General features: G+C 40.0%; 1 protein-coding gene across 2 annotated transcripts in view; it reads left to right on the forward strand.

The window, feature by feature from the left end:
- The window catches only part of LOC106526143 (voltage-gated potassium channel subunit beta-3), a 34,494-nt gene that overhangs the window by 6,414 nt on the left and 15,034 nt on the right, over window positions 1–13,046 (forward strand). Inside the window, exon 1 of one of the 2 annotated variants that reach the window (XM_014020643.1) lies at window positions 1,272–1,409. The exons of the other annotated variant lie outside the window; for it this stretch is intronic. Coding sequence (XP_013876097.1) covers window positions 1,369–1,409 — 41 coding nt within the window. The 5' untranslated portion in view covers window positions 1,272–1,368. Of the gene's footprint in view, window positions 1–1,271; window positions 1,410–13,046 lie in introns of those variants that run through there. 2 annotated transcript variants of the gene reach the window in all.

Raw genomic sequence — 13,046 nt, forward strand, 5'->3', positions numbered from 1 at the left:
CTCTCTCTCTCTCTCTCTCTCTCTCTCTCTCTCTCTCTCTCTTCTCTCTCAGAGTTATCTTTCAAACCCCCACACTGCTTGCTTGTGTGTCGTGAACATTTCAGCACCTCCTCCTAAATAAATAAAAAAAAAAACGGACGATTTTATTTTATTTCTTTTACCTTAAAATGCTGACTGTGAGGTGACAGAAGCAGAGGCGGCATCCTGCGTTTAAAAACGTGATTATTATTTTTTTTCTTTTTTCACATTTTGGTCCAGTATGCCGGCATTTTTCCCCCTCTCCCCCCCAGCTCGGTGAGATTGTGTCGAACAGCAGGAGGCGGACCGAGCCGCCGGTAGGTGAACTATAAGACTTTATGCGTTCAACGGCTGCGGGATTTGTTGCTGATTCTCCTCAATATTTTTTTTTGCATCACTTTGATGCTGCGTGGAGAAGCTGCTGGCTGATGATAATGCTGAGGATGAGGACGCATCGATGGGGTTTGAATTCGAATCTGTAAATATCTAAAAAAAAAAATCGAGCAATTAACCATTTTTGGCGTTAAAATAATAATAATTATATTTAAAAAAAATGATGTGCGGTTTTGACGGGAGGTGCGGGGACGCCTGTGGCTGTGATTGGGTGTTTCGGGCTGCGGCACACTCCCGGAGACCCAACTAACCCTCAGCTGGAGCACGAGCCATACGGAGGATTTGRGTTTTATTCCTAATGGGGGGAGGAAGGAGGTCTATCAAAAACCTCCCATTCGTCTGCTGAGAGCCTTTTTCTTCTTCTTCTTCTCCCCCTCCAAGCCTGCTGATGGATCCTGGAGGGCAGCCCTGATGCATCTCGCGCGTGTGAAAACTCCACGAGCCTTTTGCCAGTTCCTTTGCATCACCAGACAGCAGACGGGCGCTCGTGCGTGTGTCATGTTAGAGGCTGGACTCCTGCCCGCTCCCAGCAACTCTCTGACCTGCCTCTGAGCTCCACCGTGTCCAGCAGCAGCCGGTGCTTTGCAGACGTCCGCGTGGAGAAGAAACGACATTAATAAAATCATATTTAATCAGAAAACAACAACTCTGAGCGCTTAAAACAGAGGCAGGATGCAGGTGTCCTTCGCATGCACTGAGCACAACCTGAAGAGCCGCAGCGAGGACCGGCTCTGTGGCCTCCGCACAGCCCCACCTCCCGGAGGCAGCAGCGGAGGGGTGGGGGGAGGAGGAGGCAGCGGTGGAGGAGGAGGAGGAGGAGGTGGAGGTGGTGGGGGAGGAGGAGGAGGAGGAGGTGGAGGGAGTGGACAGGGGAGCAATGGCAACTACATCTCCCAAGGCTCGGTGAAGATCAGGGAGGGGCCCGGGTCCAGGCAGACCCCGCAGGGTCATGCCCACATGAAGGAGGCCATCGGGCGGCACACCAGCATGAAGTACAGGTGAGCATGAGGAGAGGGGGAGGAGGTGGGGGGCTTAGAGGCTGGTTTGGAGTTGCATCATGGACTTCTGATTTCTGCATGCCCCCTCCCCTCTCTCACACACACACAAGCCAACATTGGGTGTGGGGGGGATGTATGAGACTGTCTGCAGGCTCTATGTCAGCCCTGCATGAAGTATTGATACAGGCCGACTCTCAGTGGGCCCCAACTGAAATATACCCAAACCTGTCCTTTATTTAAGCTCTTCGGTACCATGTGGGTCCAATGGGCCAAAACAAAGGCAGTTGTCCCCATGGTCCACATGGCTTTAGGGTTAGATCTATCTGCGTCTCTCATCTTTAAACTTCCCCAGATGTAAAGTATGGGTCAGAAACTTTAGGCAGAGACTTAKGACCCAAAGAATCTTTGGTTAAAATGATGATAACGATGTTCAGATGTTAAAGGTCATTAAAACAAAAGCCTGAAAACACTTTCTCAACAAACTATATTATTTTATTCTCTTTTAATCCTTATATAACATTTTATTTCTTAAAACAATAAGATCAAAATAGTTTAATTAGCAGTGGTTTTTAACTAATTAAGTTTGTGTAATTCACATGTGTCAAACTCAAGGCCCACGGGCTAAATATGGCCCTCRTTAACATTTTATTCGGCCTCAAAGGTAATACTTTAAATGGAAAATAGTTTTATAGTTTCCCTTTTTGTCACTGGATTTAGTCCATTTGTCTCATCACAGTTGGCCAACTTTCTTGATTCTAATTATCTTTTTTATATCTGCTTCTGATTTTACGGTCACATAATTGGATTTTTAATGATTTTTTTCTTTTTTTAATTTGTTTGCTGGATCATGATAAAACACATCTAAACAAAACAGTTGATGGGAGGGAGCAAGGGGTTGAAAAATAATGCTGAATCTTTCTAAATTTATTCTTTTTTATTTATCCGTTAGCTTATGTGTGCTTTAAATGCAACATAAAATATAATTCGGAAAGCATAATTTTTTTTATTTCTGTAAGGATACTTTATTATATAACATTTTTTCAATAAAGACTGACAGAGATTGGCCCTTGGCTTAGACCAAGTTTTGCATTTTGGTCCCCTTATGTAAGTGAGTTTGACATCCCTGGTGTAAATGCTTCCTTTCATGTCTTTGTATTTGTATTTTTCTTTTATTTTCATTGTACATGAAATTAAGTTTTTTAATGAAATGAAAGTAAAAAAAAATAAAAAAAATCATCTGATAAGTCTAAAGTCGATGCTTCAGTATCCACAGTGAGGTCTTGACCCTTAACGTAATGAACCACTGGACCAGAAGATGGCCAATCACAACTCAACCAACCTAGTCTTATTGGTTTTAAATTATGACACTTTCCTGTGTTTAAGTTTTTTTTTTCAGATCTAGCTAGTAATATCTAACCTGTAGGCAGTTACAGTCTATTAACCAAAGTTAAGCCTGTTTAAATCCTTCTGACCTGGAAAAGGTCATTCATGCTTTTATCAGCTCAAGGCTGACCACTGCAATGGCTTGTAGGAACGCCCCATTCCTCTGTCAAACATCATGAACTGATCCAAAATGCTGCGGTCAATCTTTTAACCAATACTTCCAGACATGAGCACATCATCCCCCATTTTATGTCCTCTCTATTGCCTTTTATTAACTTTTATTATTCACTTTTAAAACTCTTAATGGTTTCACATCCAAACATTGGGGTGACTGGGTCTTCTTGGTCACTGTGGACTTTCACTCTCTCACTGATCWGAACTGATCTTAAAACCKTTTTATTCAGGCAGGCTTTCAATATCTAGTGGCTTTCTGGCATTTTTTAATGGTTTTTAACTTTTGTATTGTGGAGCACTTTGTGCACAGTTGGCTTTATAAATTCATGTTGATTGATTGGTTGGTGCTRTTGTAGATAGCTCTTTGAAYGACCACAACTTGGAAAAAGACAGTTTAATTCTCACAGGATCWGTGATTTAACAGCTGGTCTTCACAGGGATCATCATAAAACTACTGTAATCTGCAAAATTTTAGCACCACTTTATAAACCAGGCTAAGTACCATTAGCAATACAGTTAAATAAATGAACTTCTCTGGGTCCAAACACTGCAGCAATATAACGGTGACACTATATATACAACTGATTTATTGAGCTGCAAACTGACAGAAGTGGAAATAAAATGTCATCACTTCTCATGCATGAGTCAGCCATATTGGATTTTTCCGTCAAGAATTTCTGACTTTCTGAGTCTATCAGTTGATTTTTTCAACTTGGACCTCAAAAATTCAAACTTCTCAGCACAAAATCCTGCTGTTTACGACTTATCTACAGCATACTGTATGTATTAGGGCTGCAGAGTTCGAAGGATTATCGCTGAATGCTTCAATAACAATATCAGCTGCAATAAACCCACATTTCCCTCACWTCAGTCCTTTTTGTTTTGTCATCCTGATGCTCACAACATCTCTATAAGTGCTTTCGCATCTCAGCCAATATCATCTACAGGCGTGGGCRTCAAGTGCATGCTGATATATTTTGATGACGATAAATTTTCTACGTCGGCCCCTCAATGTATTTTTTTTAGCCAGATGAGAAACATCTCAGAAAGTGCTCATCCAGCAATGACTCYCCTGACATTAAAGCATGCCATTAACTCCTAAAAAATGCTTCTGCTGATGGCTGTGAAAGCAAAATCCATACTCGACAGTCATGCCGTTATCACATTATAACAGGCTGTATGCAGATAGGAGCATTTGCTGCCGACTTAATGTAGATTTTGCCCCTGGCCMCTTGCTTGTTGCCACAGGATAATAAAAATCCAAACCAATAACAGCTTTCAGTACCATCACCCCAGGATGCCGGGCATTAAAAGCATTTCTATTTTTTAATGAAAATGGCATTTTTCAGCTGAGTGTGTGGCAAAATCCAGGTCTGAGTCATGAAGTAGGAGAAAAAAATTTGAGCAGATAAACAACAATAAGACTTGTGTTAGATTCAGTTGAGCTCGATGGATTAGAGCTTCGGCTTTGGCACGAGCAGCAGCTGCCCACCGAGGAGTTCTGGAAAAGTATCACCAGAAATGTGCTCTTTGAACATTCTTCTTTACAGTTAGACTGGAAAAAAAATTCAATAACTAGGAGGAGAGTTTTAATGACCTGCTTTCCTGCTAATCAGGTCGATTGAATTATTATCTTGAGGCAATTTTGTTCTCTTTTAATTGGATGCTTAAAAAAGGAACGAGGCTCCGAATCTAAACTGGAATGCTCTCCGTCTCCTCYTTTAGAGATGCTCCTGATGTAGTCTGATTGTTCTGCTGCCTTCAGAGAAGTCTCACTAATAGGGAGAGCAGCAGCAGCACAATAAGTCTATACAGCATATGGCCAGCTATGAGTTGCCATTGGCAACTCCCCAGGCACTGCTTTTAGTTTTTGCCTTATTCTCTAATCAGTGAGCGCTGCCGTCGCCTGTCAGTTCTCTGTGAAGCCCCCGGCCTGTAGTTTTAAAGGAAGCAGCGCAGCGGCGGTGGCGCTTTTCGCCCTACTCCAACGAGGAGGGCAGGTGGAGCAGGGGTGTGCATACGAAAGTGTCGTTCCAGGGCATCTCAGAGGCGACGTGGGAGGGAGGCCAAATGAGAGAGAAGGAGTGAACAGTTGGGAGTGGATTTGATCTAATCCCATTTGCCAGACGGCTCATTTTTTTGTTTTGTTTTGTCATTGTTTGTCCCTCCTCTGTTTTCTTACCCTAATTCCATCTTATTACCCTCGCCTCCTGTCACTCGCCAACAGGTGACAGACCCCCCTCAACTGTCCTGAATCCCTGAAGCATTTGAGTCAAGTTTGTGACTTACTGTCATTTTGTGTCTCTTTTTTCCCCAGCATTATGCTGTTTGTCTCTCTGATTATAGTTTTCACAGGAGGTACTAGCTTTTATTTTCTGGCTGATTAAAACGAACCTATGACAGTGACAAGGTAAACCCTCCAATAACTGGTCTGCAATTAAAACTTATCATGGCATTTGTTTTCTTAAAGGGACCCCCAATTAGTTGTAGCATTAGACTTTATTTGATAAACATTTATTTTAACTGTAAAAATACTGTAGGATGTTCAGTTTTTATCATTTTTAAACTAAAAGTTTTAAAATATATTACACAGATGGGGCCATTTTATTTACATGCAAAGCATTCTGGGTAAACGATGACGTGGATAGGTCCTCAGTGTGAGGCTGCTAACGAGCTATATCCACCCTGAAGGTTAATCTTGGACAATATCTGATGATCGGCTCTTTTAAATGAAACCAGAGAGCGTTGACAGAGAGGAGAAGGTAGAAATGACTCAGCCTGGAACTGAAAATATGGATGGAGGACCTCAGTTTAGCTTGTTTGTCACACTAGCGCTGAGCTAATACATATAAGGCAATACAGCGTCGGCACTAGAGCAAAGGCTAACAGGCTAAGCTGAGGTTCTTCTTCCATGAAGCAGCTCTATTATCCTCCATCTATATTTTCAGTTACAGCTGAGTCATTTCTACCTTCTCCTCTCTGTCAACGCTCTCTGGTTTCATTTAAAAGTCAATCGTCAGATATTGTCCAAGATTAACCTTCAGGGTGGATATAGCTCGCTCACACCAAGGACCTGTCCACGTCATCATTTACCCAGAATGCTTTGCATGTAAATAAAATGGCTCCATCCGTGTTAAAATATATTCTTAAAAATGTACAAAACTAAACAGCCTACAGTATTTTTACAGTCTTTATTTTACAGTTAAAATATGTGTTTATCAAATAAAGTCTAATGTTACAACTAATCGGGGACCCCTTTAAGCTTTTAATCTGGATGTTTTCTGCAAAACCAAACAAAAGGCCATAAAATAGGATCAAACCACCAAATAAAACCAATTTTTAATGCTAAATTATTAATTTTCAAAGCCATTACCCTCATGCTTACCAGTTAAAACACATGTGACTCAGACTTTAAAGGTAAAATTAAGATTCAATACAATGGAGGATCCAAACCATCCTGGTGGAATMATCTTTAGCTATCAAATAAAAACAGATGTGGTCAAACTTGTTTCTATATTTTTGTTAAAAGAAAAACCCCACAACGGTCACATCCTTCCTTCTTTCAGCTGATCCCTCCTGCTGGGGTTGCCACAGTGAGTGGATTTTCATGGAAGATTTGGAAAATTGCACAACCTTTTAGGTCAATCACTGCAACCAAGTGATTTCTGTAACTTCCTATCAGACGTCTGCACCTGTCCACAGGTATTTGGATCCACTCCTCTTCAGCACACTGCTCCAGCTTCTCAGGCTTGAAGGGTGACTTATAGCTCCTAGATGTTCAACAGGATTTAGATCAGGACTCAGAAAGACACTTCAAAACAGTCCGATGTTCAGTTCTTAGCCATTCTTGGGCATGTTTTAGGTCATTTTCCTGTTGGAGGACCTTGATAGTCTTGAAATTTCACCACCCTATTCAGATTCAAGACACCCTGTGCTCAATGCAGCAACGCATAACAGTTATTTCAGTGACCTTTGTGCTTTTTTCTTTCTTTAACAAAAGGGGAACAGACAAAAGTGACCACAGCTGTGTTTTAGGACATGAGCCACTCTAGTTAATACTCAAAACTCATCTGGACAGACTTGAATGAATGAGAAAAAGCGTTCACCTTTTTTTTTCTTAAAATAAAATCAATTGAATTTCCCGCACTGCCGTATCTGTATCTGCCACTGTTCTTCCCAGATGTTAATGACTGCAGGGCACAATGTGTTGCCAGCATTCATCTGGAAGCCTTTACATTCATGCACAAGTAAAACAATGAGCGTCTGAGTTGAGAAGCATTCAAGGCTATGAYGCATTGAAAAAAACAGAACATAATTTTAGTCTGAACCATATGTCTGTTAAAATACTGCTGGTTGCAGGATTTTCTAACCACTTCAAAACAAAAGGACAGACAGGAAAGCATTAACACAAGGACAAAGTCTGTCTCTCATTCTAAATAGTTCAGCTTTTCAAAGCAGCATATTGTAATATTTTTGGTTCTGATACAAGTTTTAAATAGATGCTGAATGGGTTTTACCAGGTAAAAAATGTTTTGCCTTTTCTTTCCAGATTAATCACTGTTGACTGCTGCATACTTTACATAAAACATAAAGTGATTCTGTCAACATTTCTTAAAATATTTAGGACTTGCTCTGTTATCRGTTTTGTTAGATCAGAGCAGGACAGAAGTGGTCATTAAGTGGTGAATTTGATGAGGATTTGAAGTGTTTTGACATTTAATTATGCAGAGGTACGCTGTTGTGAGCTCAGACTTCTGAAAGCTGATGAGCAGGATGAAGTGATGTTTGAGCTGTTGATTTTTAAATTTCACTCATTTATACCGCGATTATTGGCTTTATGAGACACTGAACTTTGCAGACAGTTTTCTTTACATCTTATGTTTGATCGTACCCGCTGATGGAAAATTACACTCCTCCCTGAAAACCAAATGGCCCTCCACTTGAAATAAACCCACAGCTTTGTGGGTGCAGTCATTATTATTAATGAGGGTGTAATTAAGTCATTTGGCCTTGTGTTGTTCTGATGATTTATATTCAMTAGAAACAAATGTTTTTTCCTCTGTAGAGCACAGAGCAGAGGTGCTGTTGCTACAGGCCTGACCTTCAACTCTCCTCTCCTCTCTCTCTCTCTGGATCCTTGTTGCTCAGTTTCCACTCAGTTGAACAGATTAGTGACTCACCGGGGAGCTCCAACACGTCTTAGGCAGAAGTCCAACCATATCTTAACTAAACATCCCACTGTATTTTAACTTGCCTGATTTTGGCCTGGCTCATAACCAGTTTCATTAGGCTCCTTCTTTAATCTGACATTTACTAATGTATAATAAATTCTACTGCATYTTTTCTAAAATGATAAATTCTCACYAGAACTTTTAATACTTGTGTAGCTATGAGTTCAGGAAGTKTAAAATCTTGTCTATTTGCAGAACTACATAAAGCAGATAACTTAATCTTTTCAAATGTGAGCCTAATCTCTGGGTCAGTGTTGTTTGACGAGGACTGGATTTGTCAATAATTGACTGYGGATGGCAGCAGCCGACAGTAAGCCAGTGCTGAACTGAACGTCACGTCCACAAAATGGAGTGTTTTGTCAAAACTCACACACATGCACATGCCTATTTTTGAAGAGGAGCCATTGTAAAGTGCAACTTCATTCTGCAGTTACTGTCCTCAGTGTGCAGTGAATGCCCCTCCCACTTCCCAGGCACCTTCAGCAGTCAGAGCAGAGAGGAGACCCTCTCCACCACATCCACATTGCAAATGAATCACACAAAGCTAATGTTGATTTTAACCTGGATTACAAAACGGGATGCAAATATAATGTAAATATAACTGTTAATGTAATTTTATTTTCCACTGACACTCCCATGCACAAATAAATCTCTGCGGTCCCAACCCTGGACAAAAGAGGAGGGTTGAGTTTATTTATCATTCAAAACAGTGATAGTGCTTTCTAAAGCTCAGATCAAAACTTGACAGCCCTGATTTACAACACAGGCTTTGCAATCCACATCCTCAGATAGGCTTTTAGCACTAAAAATGTTTTATAAAAGAATGTGAAATGTTGAAGAAAACTARTGTGAAATATTGAATAAAGTTTGGCAAAGTTTTTGGCAAACTGTTATAAAAAACTAAGTTTTTTCTTGAGGATTCATTTTTCATTTAAATTATGAATGAATAATAAATAACATTATTATATACGACCTTTGTACATCGGCTGTAAATAATGGCATAGGTCTTACGCAATGAGACAGGAAGTGAGGGATGTATTAGATTTGTTTCACCCCGAGCTCATTTCCCCCCATGTACAACTGCTTTGCTCCTCCCCTTTTTTCTTCTTCATCTCAGTGGAAAAGCAAAGAAAGAGCACGCGTCTGCATTGGACGAGGAAAACACACACACAAAAAAAAAAGCCCAAGAAGGAGTTTTCTACATTAGTTTCAAAGAGCCACTCAAAAGATTCAGACCGTTYGTGAATGTCACATTGAGTTTCAATACAGTTGCTAATGATGTTGCTTTGGTAGTGACAAATAATTGCCACCGTGATTAAGCTTTCTCTGTTAGTGAGTCGTCTCCTTCTTGGGAAAGTTGACTCATTAAAAATCACAAAAGCATGCGTTAGTATAAATTTCAGGAGCAATTTGAATTGATGTTAAAATTTGTCTCCACAGGAAAATGTGCTTGTTACTTTATGCACAGCTCTGCAGGGTTGCTGACTATATTTAATCATTTCATATTCACTTTTTATGAGGCGGCAGGCCTAAAAACTGACACATTGCTCATATATTCATCTTCATCCAGACAGGAAACAGCAGCACAGYGCAGTGACCTTTTAAAACAGAGGATTTTATTAATATTTGAACATGTAAAGATGACACCTTGAATTGGKATTTCTTAACAGCTTCCAACTGTGAGAAATACTACACATTTTGCACGTTCATTCTACAATCAGCTCTGAGGTCATTCTGTAACACATATTCTCAGCTGTCGGACGGGTCACAGCAACCAATAAAACGCTGCTGATGCTGTAGCAGAGAGAGCAGCTGAGACTGTGAGTCTGAGCTCATGTGTGTTGCAGAATATGTCTGCTTTTTTAATTTTCATCACTCTCAGCATTCATGTTTTATAAATAGCACAGGCCTACTTTGCAAACTTTTTAAATATTTCAAAAGTTAAGTCAAAGAGTGAGCAAAAAGTGGCTGTTGTTGAGGTCTTGGTAATAGCTTTACTTTGGACTTTTATCTGTCAGAAATAAGTCATTTAGAAATCTAGTTTCAGAATTTCACCTTTWATCTGGCAAAACTGGTACTTTTCTGACCTGACTGGCAAAACTAATCAGTTTAACAAGCCTTCCTTAAAATGATCTCTGACTGCTTGAACATTTTGGCCATAAACTGTTTATCTATTCTACTAAAAGGTGTTGCTTGTGACATGAGAAAACATGTTTTACCAACCCAAGTGAGAATGTGTTAGTATTACTTAAAAAATGTATTACATTTCGTTACTGATGCAATGCATTCAAGTGATGATGATTCCAGTTGAGATTAAAACACAAAACGTCAAGGCTTAAAAACTATACAATAAAATTTTATTTTGTATTAGTTTCTATGTTTTGCACAAAATGTAGGTTGAAACAATCAAATGTCATGTTTAGTAAATTATCTCTGGAGCTAATTACTAATATATGTTTATACATAATGAAAATAGCTCTTGAACTAATTTTATTAGCCCAGGAGCTAACATCATTCATCGTCATATTAGCTCAGGAGCTAAAGCAGAAGCTACAAGGCTAAAGCTGAAGTGTTCCTTGTTGTTGTCGTCCATCACCGTTTTCAGTTTCAGGCTGAGTCATTTCTACATTCTCCTCTCTGACAACGTGCTCCGGTTTCATTTAAACAGGTTAAACATCAGATATTGTCCAAAATTTATGTTCAAACTGGCTAGAGCTCACACCAGAGCAGAGGTTAGCATCATAATTTACCCAGAATACTTTGTGGCGTAAATAATATGGCAACGTCCATGTGAAAATATGTACTTTTTAATTTTTATAAATGCTTTATACATTATTGTAGTTTCACAGTTTTATTTTAATGGTTAAAGTTTATCAAGTGCAATTACATTATTGCTCACCAGTCATGGCAGACTTATTCTTGGAACTATTAGCACTTATTTATGTGGGAAAATGTTTTATTATGTGGAATAACTGATCCTTTGTGGCTCAAACTGTGCACACTTATTAAAACACAGCAGACTGTCCACCGTCCAGCAGTTTGCATTCAGAAAAAATGCATTGTATGCACACACTCAAACACATACACTCACAGTGTTATTAATATCTAGATGTGCTCCCCTCTGGAGAAAAGCCTACTCAGCATGTGTGTGGCATTTTATGACAACAGCAAGGAAGGAAAAAAACAAACAAACAAACAAACAAAAAAAAGAACGTCATCGTGTGCACCTTCCCATCTGTATGGTGTGTCTTACTTTCTGTCTCGGATGAAAACTAACTGTAAATGTCAGCACAGGTTAAAGTGCTGACTGCACCRTGACGGAGCACCTGTGCGCCTCCGTTTCCTCCATTAATATTGTATGGACGGAGCAGCCGAGTCCCTGTAATCATCTTGTTTTGGTGATTATGATTTATGGCATGAAAAACACAGGCAGCTCTGCTTATAGAGGCCACAGAGAGGCATCTGCGTTTCTGTGCGTCCTGCTCATGAGTGCATTCATGCGTGCCCAGATCTGTCCCTGTGTTCCAGCGTAAATCCCATCAAGCGTGAATATTCACGTGAAAGCGTCGACTGATGCTCGCATGTTGAAGACTTCCTTCTTTTTTATTTCTTCCCCCTGCTCAGCATCAGATGAAATAAAGGCCAAACGCAGAGCGGAATGGTGTTAAGGATCGTCATGAGAGGAAAGCGGAGAGCATGTGTCTCTCTAGACTCTCGGATAGTAATTTAGCAGACTGCAGCATTGCAGAGAGCGCTGGAGTTGAGAGCAGGAGAAATGGGGTGGGGGGGGCAGCCAGCTGTCACACACAGGAACAATGGCGTCCTCAACATGCCCACAAACAAACAAACAAACAAACAAATAGCGAAATGATTTTGTGGGGCACAACATTGAAAGTGTGTGCTTGATTTTTGCATGGCAGCTTCTAATCAGCTCCTGGTGTGATACATTTATTCACACTACTGACCAAACGTGAGTAAAACAGAGTCATGCAGCTGTTTCATGCATTTCCATCTTTAAAAAGCGTATTGAATGTAAGCACATTCACTTAGAAACGCAGGCAGTTGTGCAACATCTCTCCCTCTCCTGGATGCTTGACATTCTCCTAATGCTGACTCATCTTTTGCACCTGGGCTTTTTGTTTGTGTTTGTCCCACACAATAATCTTTTTTTTTTGCTTGGCATTGTGGTGCAATTGGAACCCTGAAAGAAGTTGTGACAAAAAATAATAATAAAATAAATCTGGAGGGTGTTATTTAATGGGCATATCACGCTAAAACTCATTCCCCTTTTGCAAGGCATCCATTGTTTAAAAGCAGAGAGCGATGTTATCAATTGCTAATCTTGTTTGTTGCTTTATGATTCAGGACACTTCCTAAAGAAATGACTGTGTCCACACTGTTGGGATTTTCTGTGAAATAAAAGCTGTCTCAATTCAGGGGTTGGAGCCTAAGGAGGCCACACCCTTCGAAGTTTAGCTAGGCTGAATCTAATGGCTGTTAAATGAGTTGGTCTAGTCTTTGATGACGTTTGTTTGTGTGACAATGTGCTAATCTGTTATCCATAAATGCCTAAAATTTAAAAAGCATTGAAACATGCATTCACGTGTCTTTTCACAGGAGGTATAACTTCACAAAATTCAGTGTATTTTTAATAACGTTACACATAGAAGACATGAATAATTTAGATTTAACTCAAGTAACGGTACTAATTGCATGTCATTTAACATCATAGCAGCATAATTCATCCACTATGTTTCTACAAATACATTTACTAACAAATTCTTCAGTGTGTGATGACTTCTCAAAAAACATTTTCCTTTTCCTGTTTAGTTTATTTTCCTGTTGTGCT

The sequence above is a fragment of the Austrofundulus limnaeus genome, unplaced genomic scaffold, assembly GCF_001266775.1.
Source record: "Austrofundulus limnaeus strain Quisiro unplaced genomic scaffold, Austrofundulus_limnaeus-1.0 Scaffold261, whole genome shotgun sequence".
Lineage (NCBI taxonomy): Eukaryota > Metazoa > Chordata > Actinopteri > Cyprinodontiformes > Rivulidae > Austrofundulus > Austrofundulus limnaeus.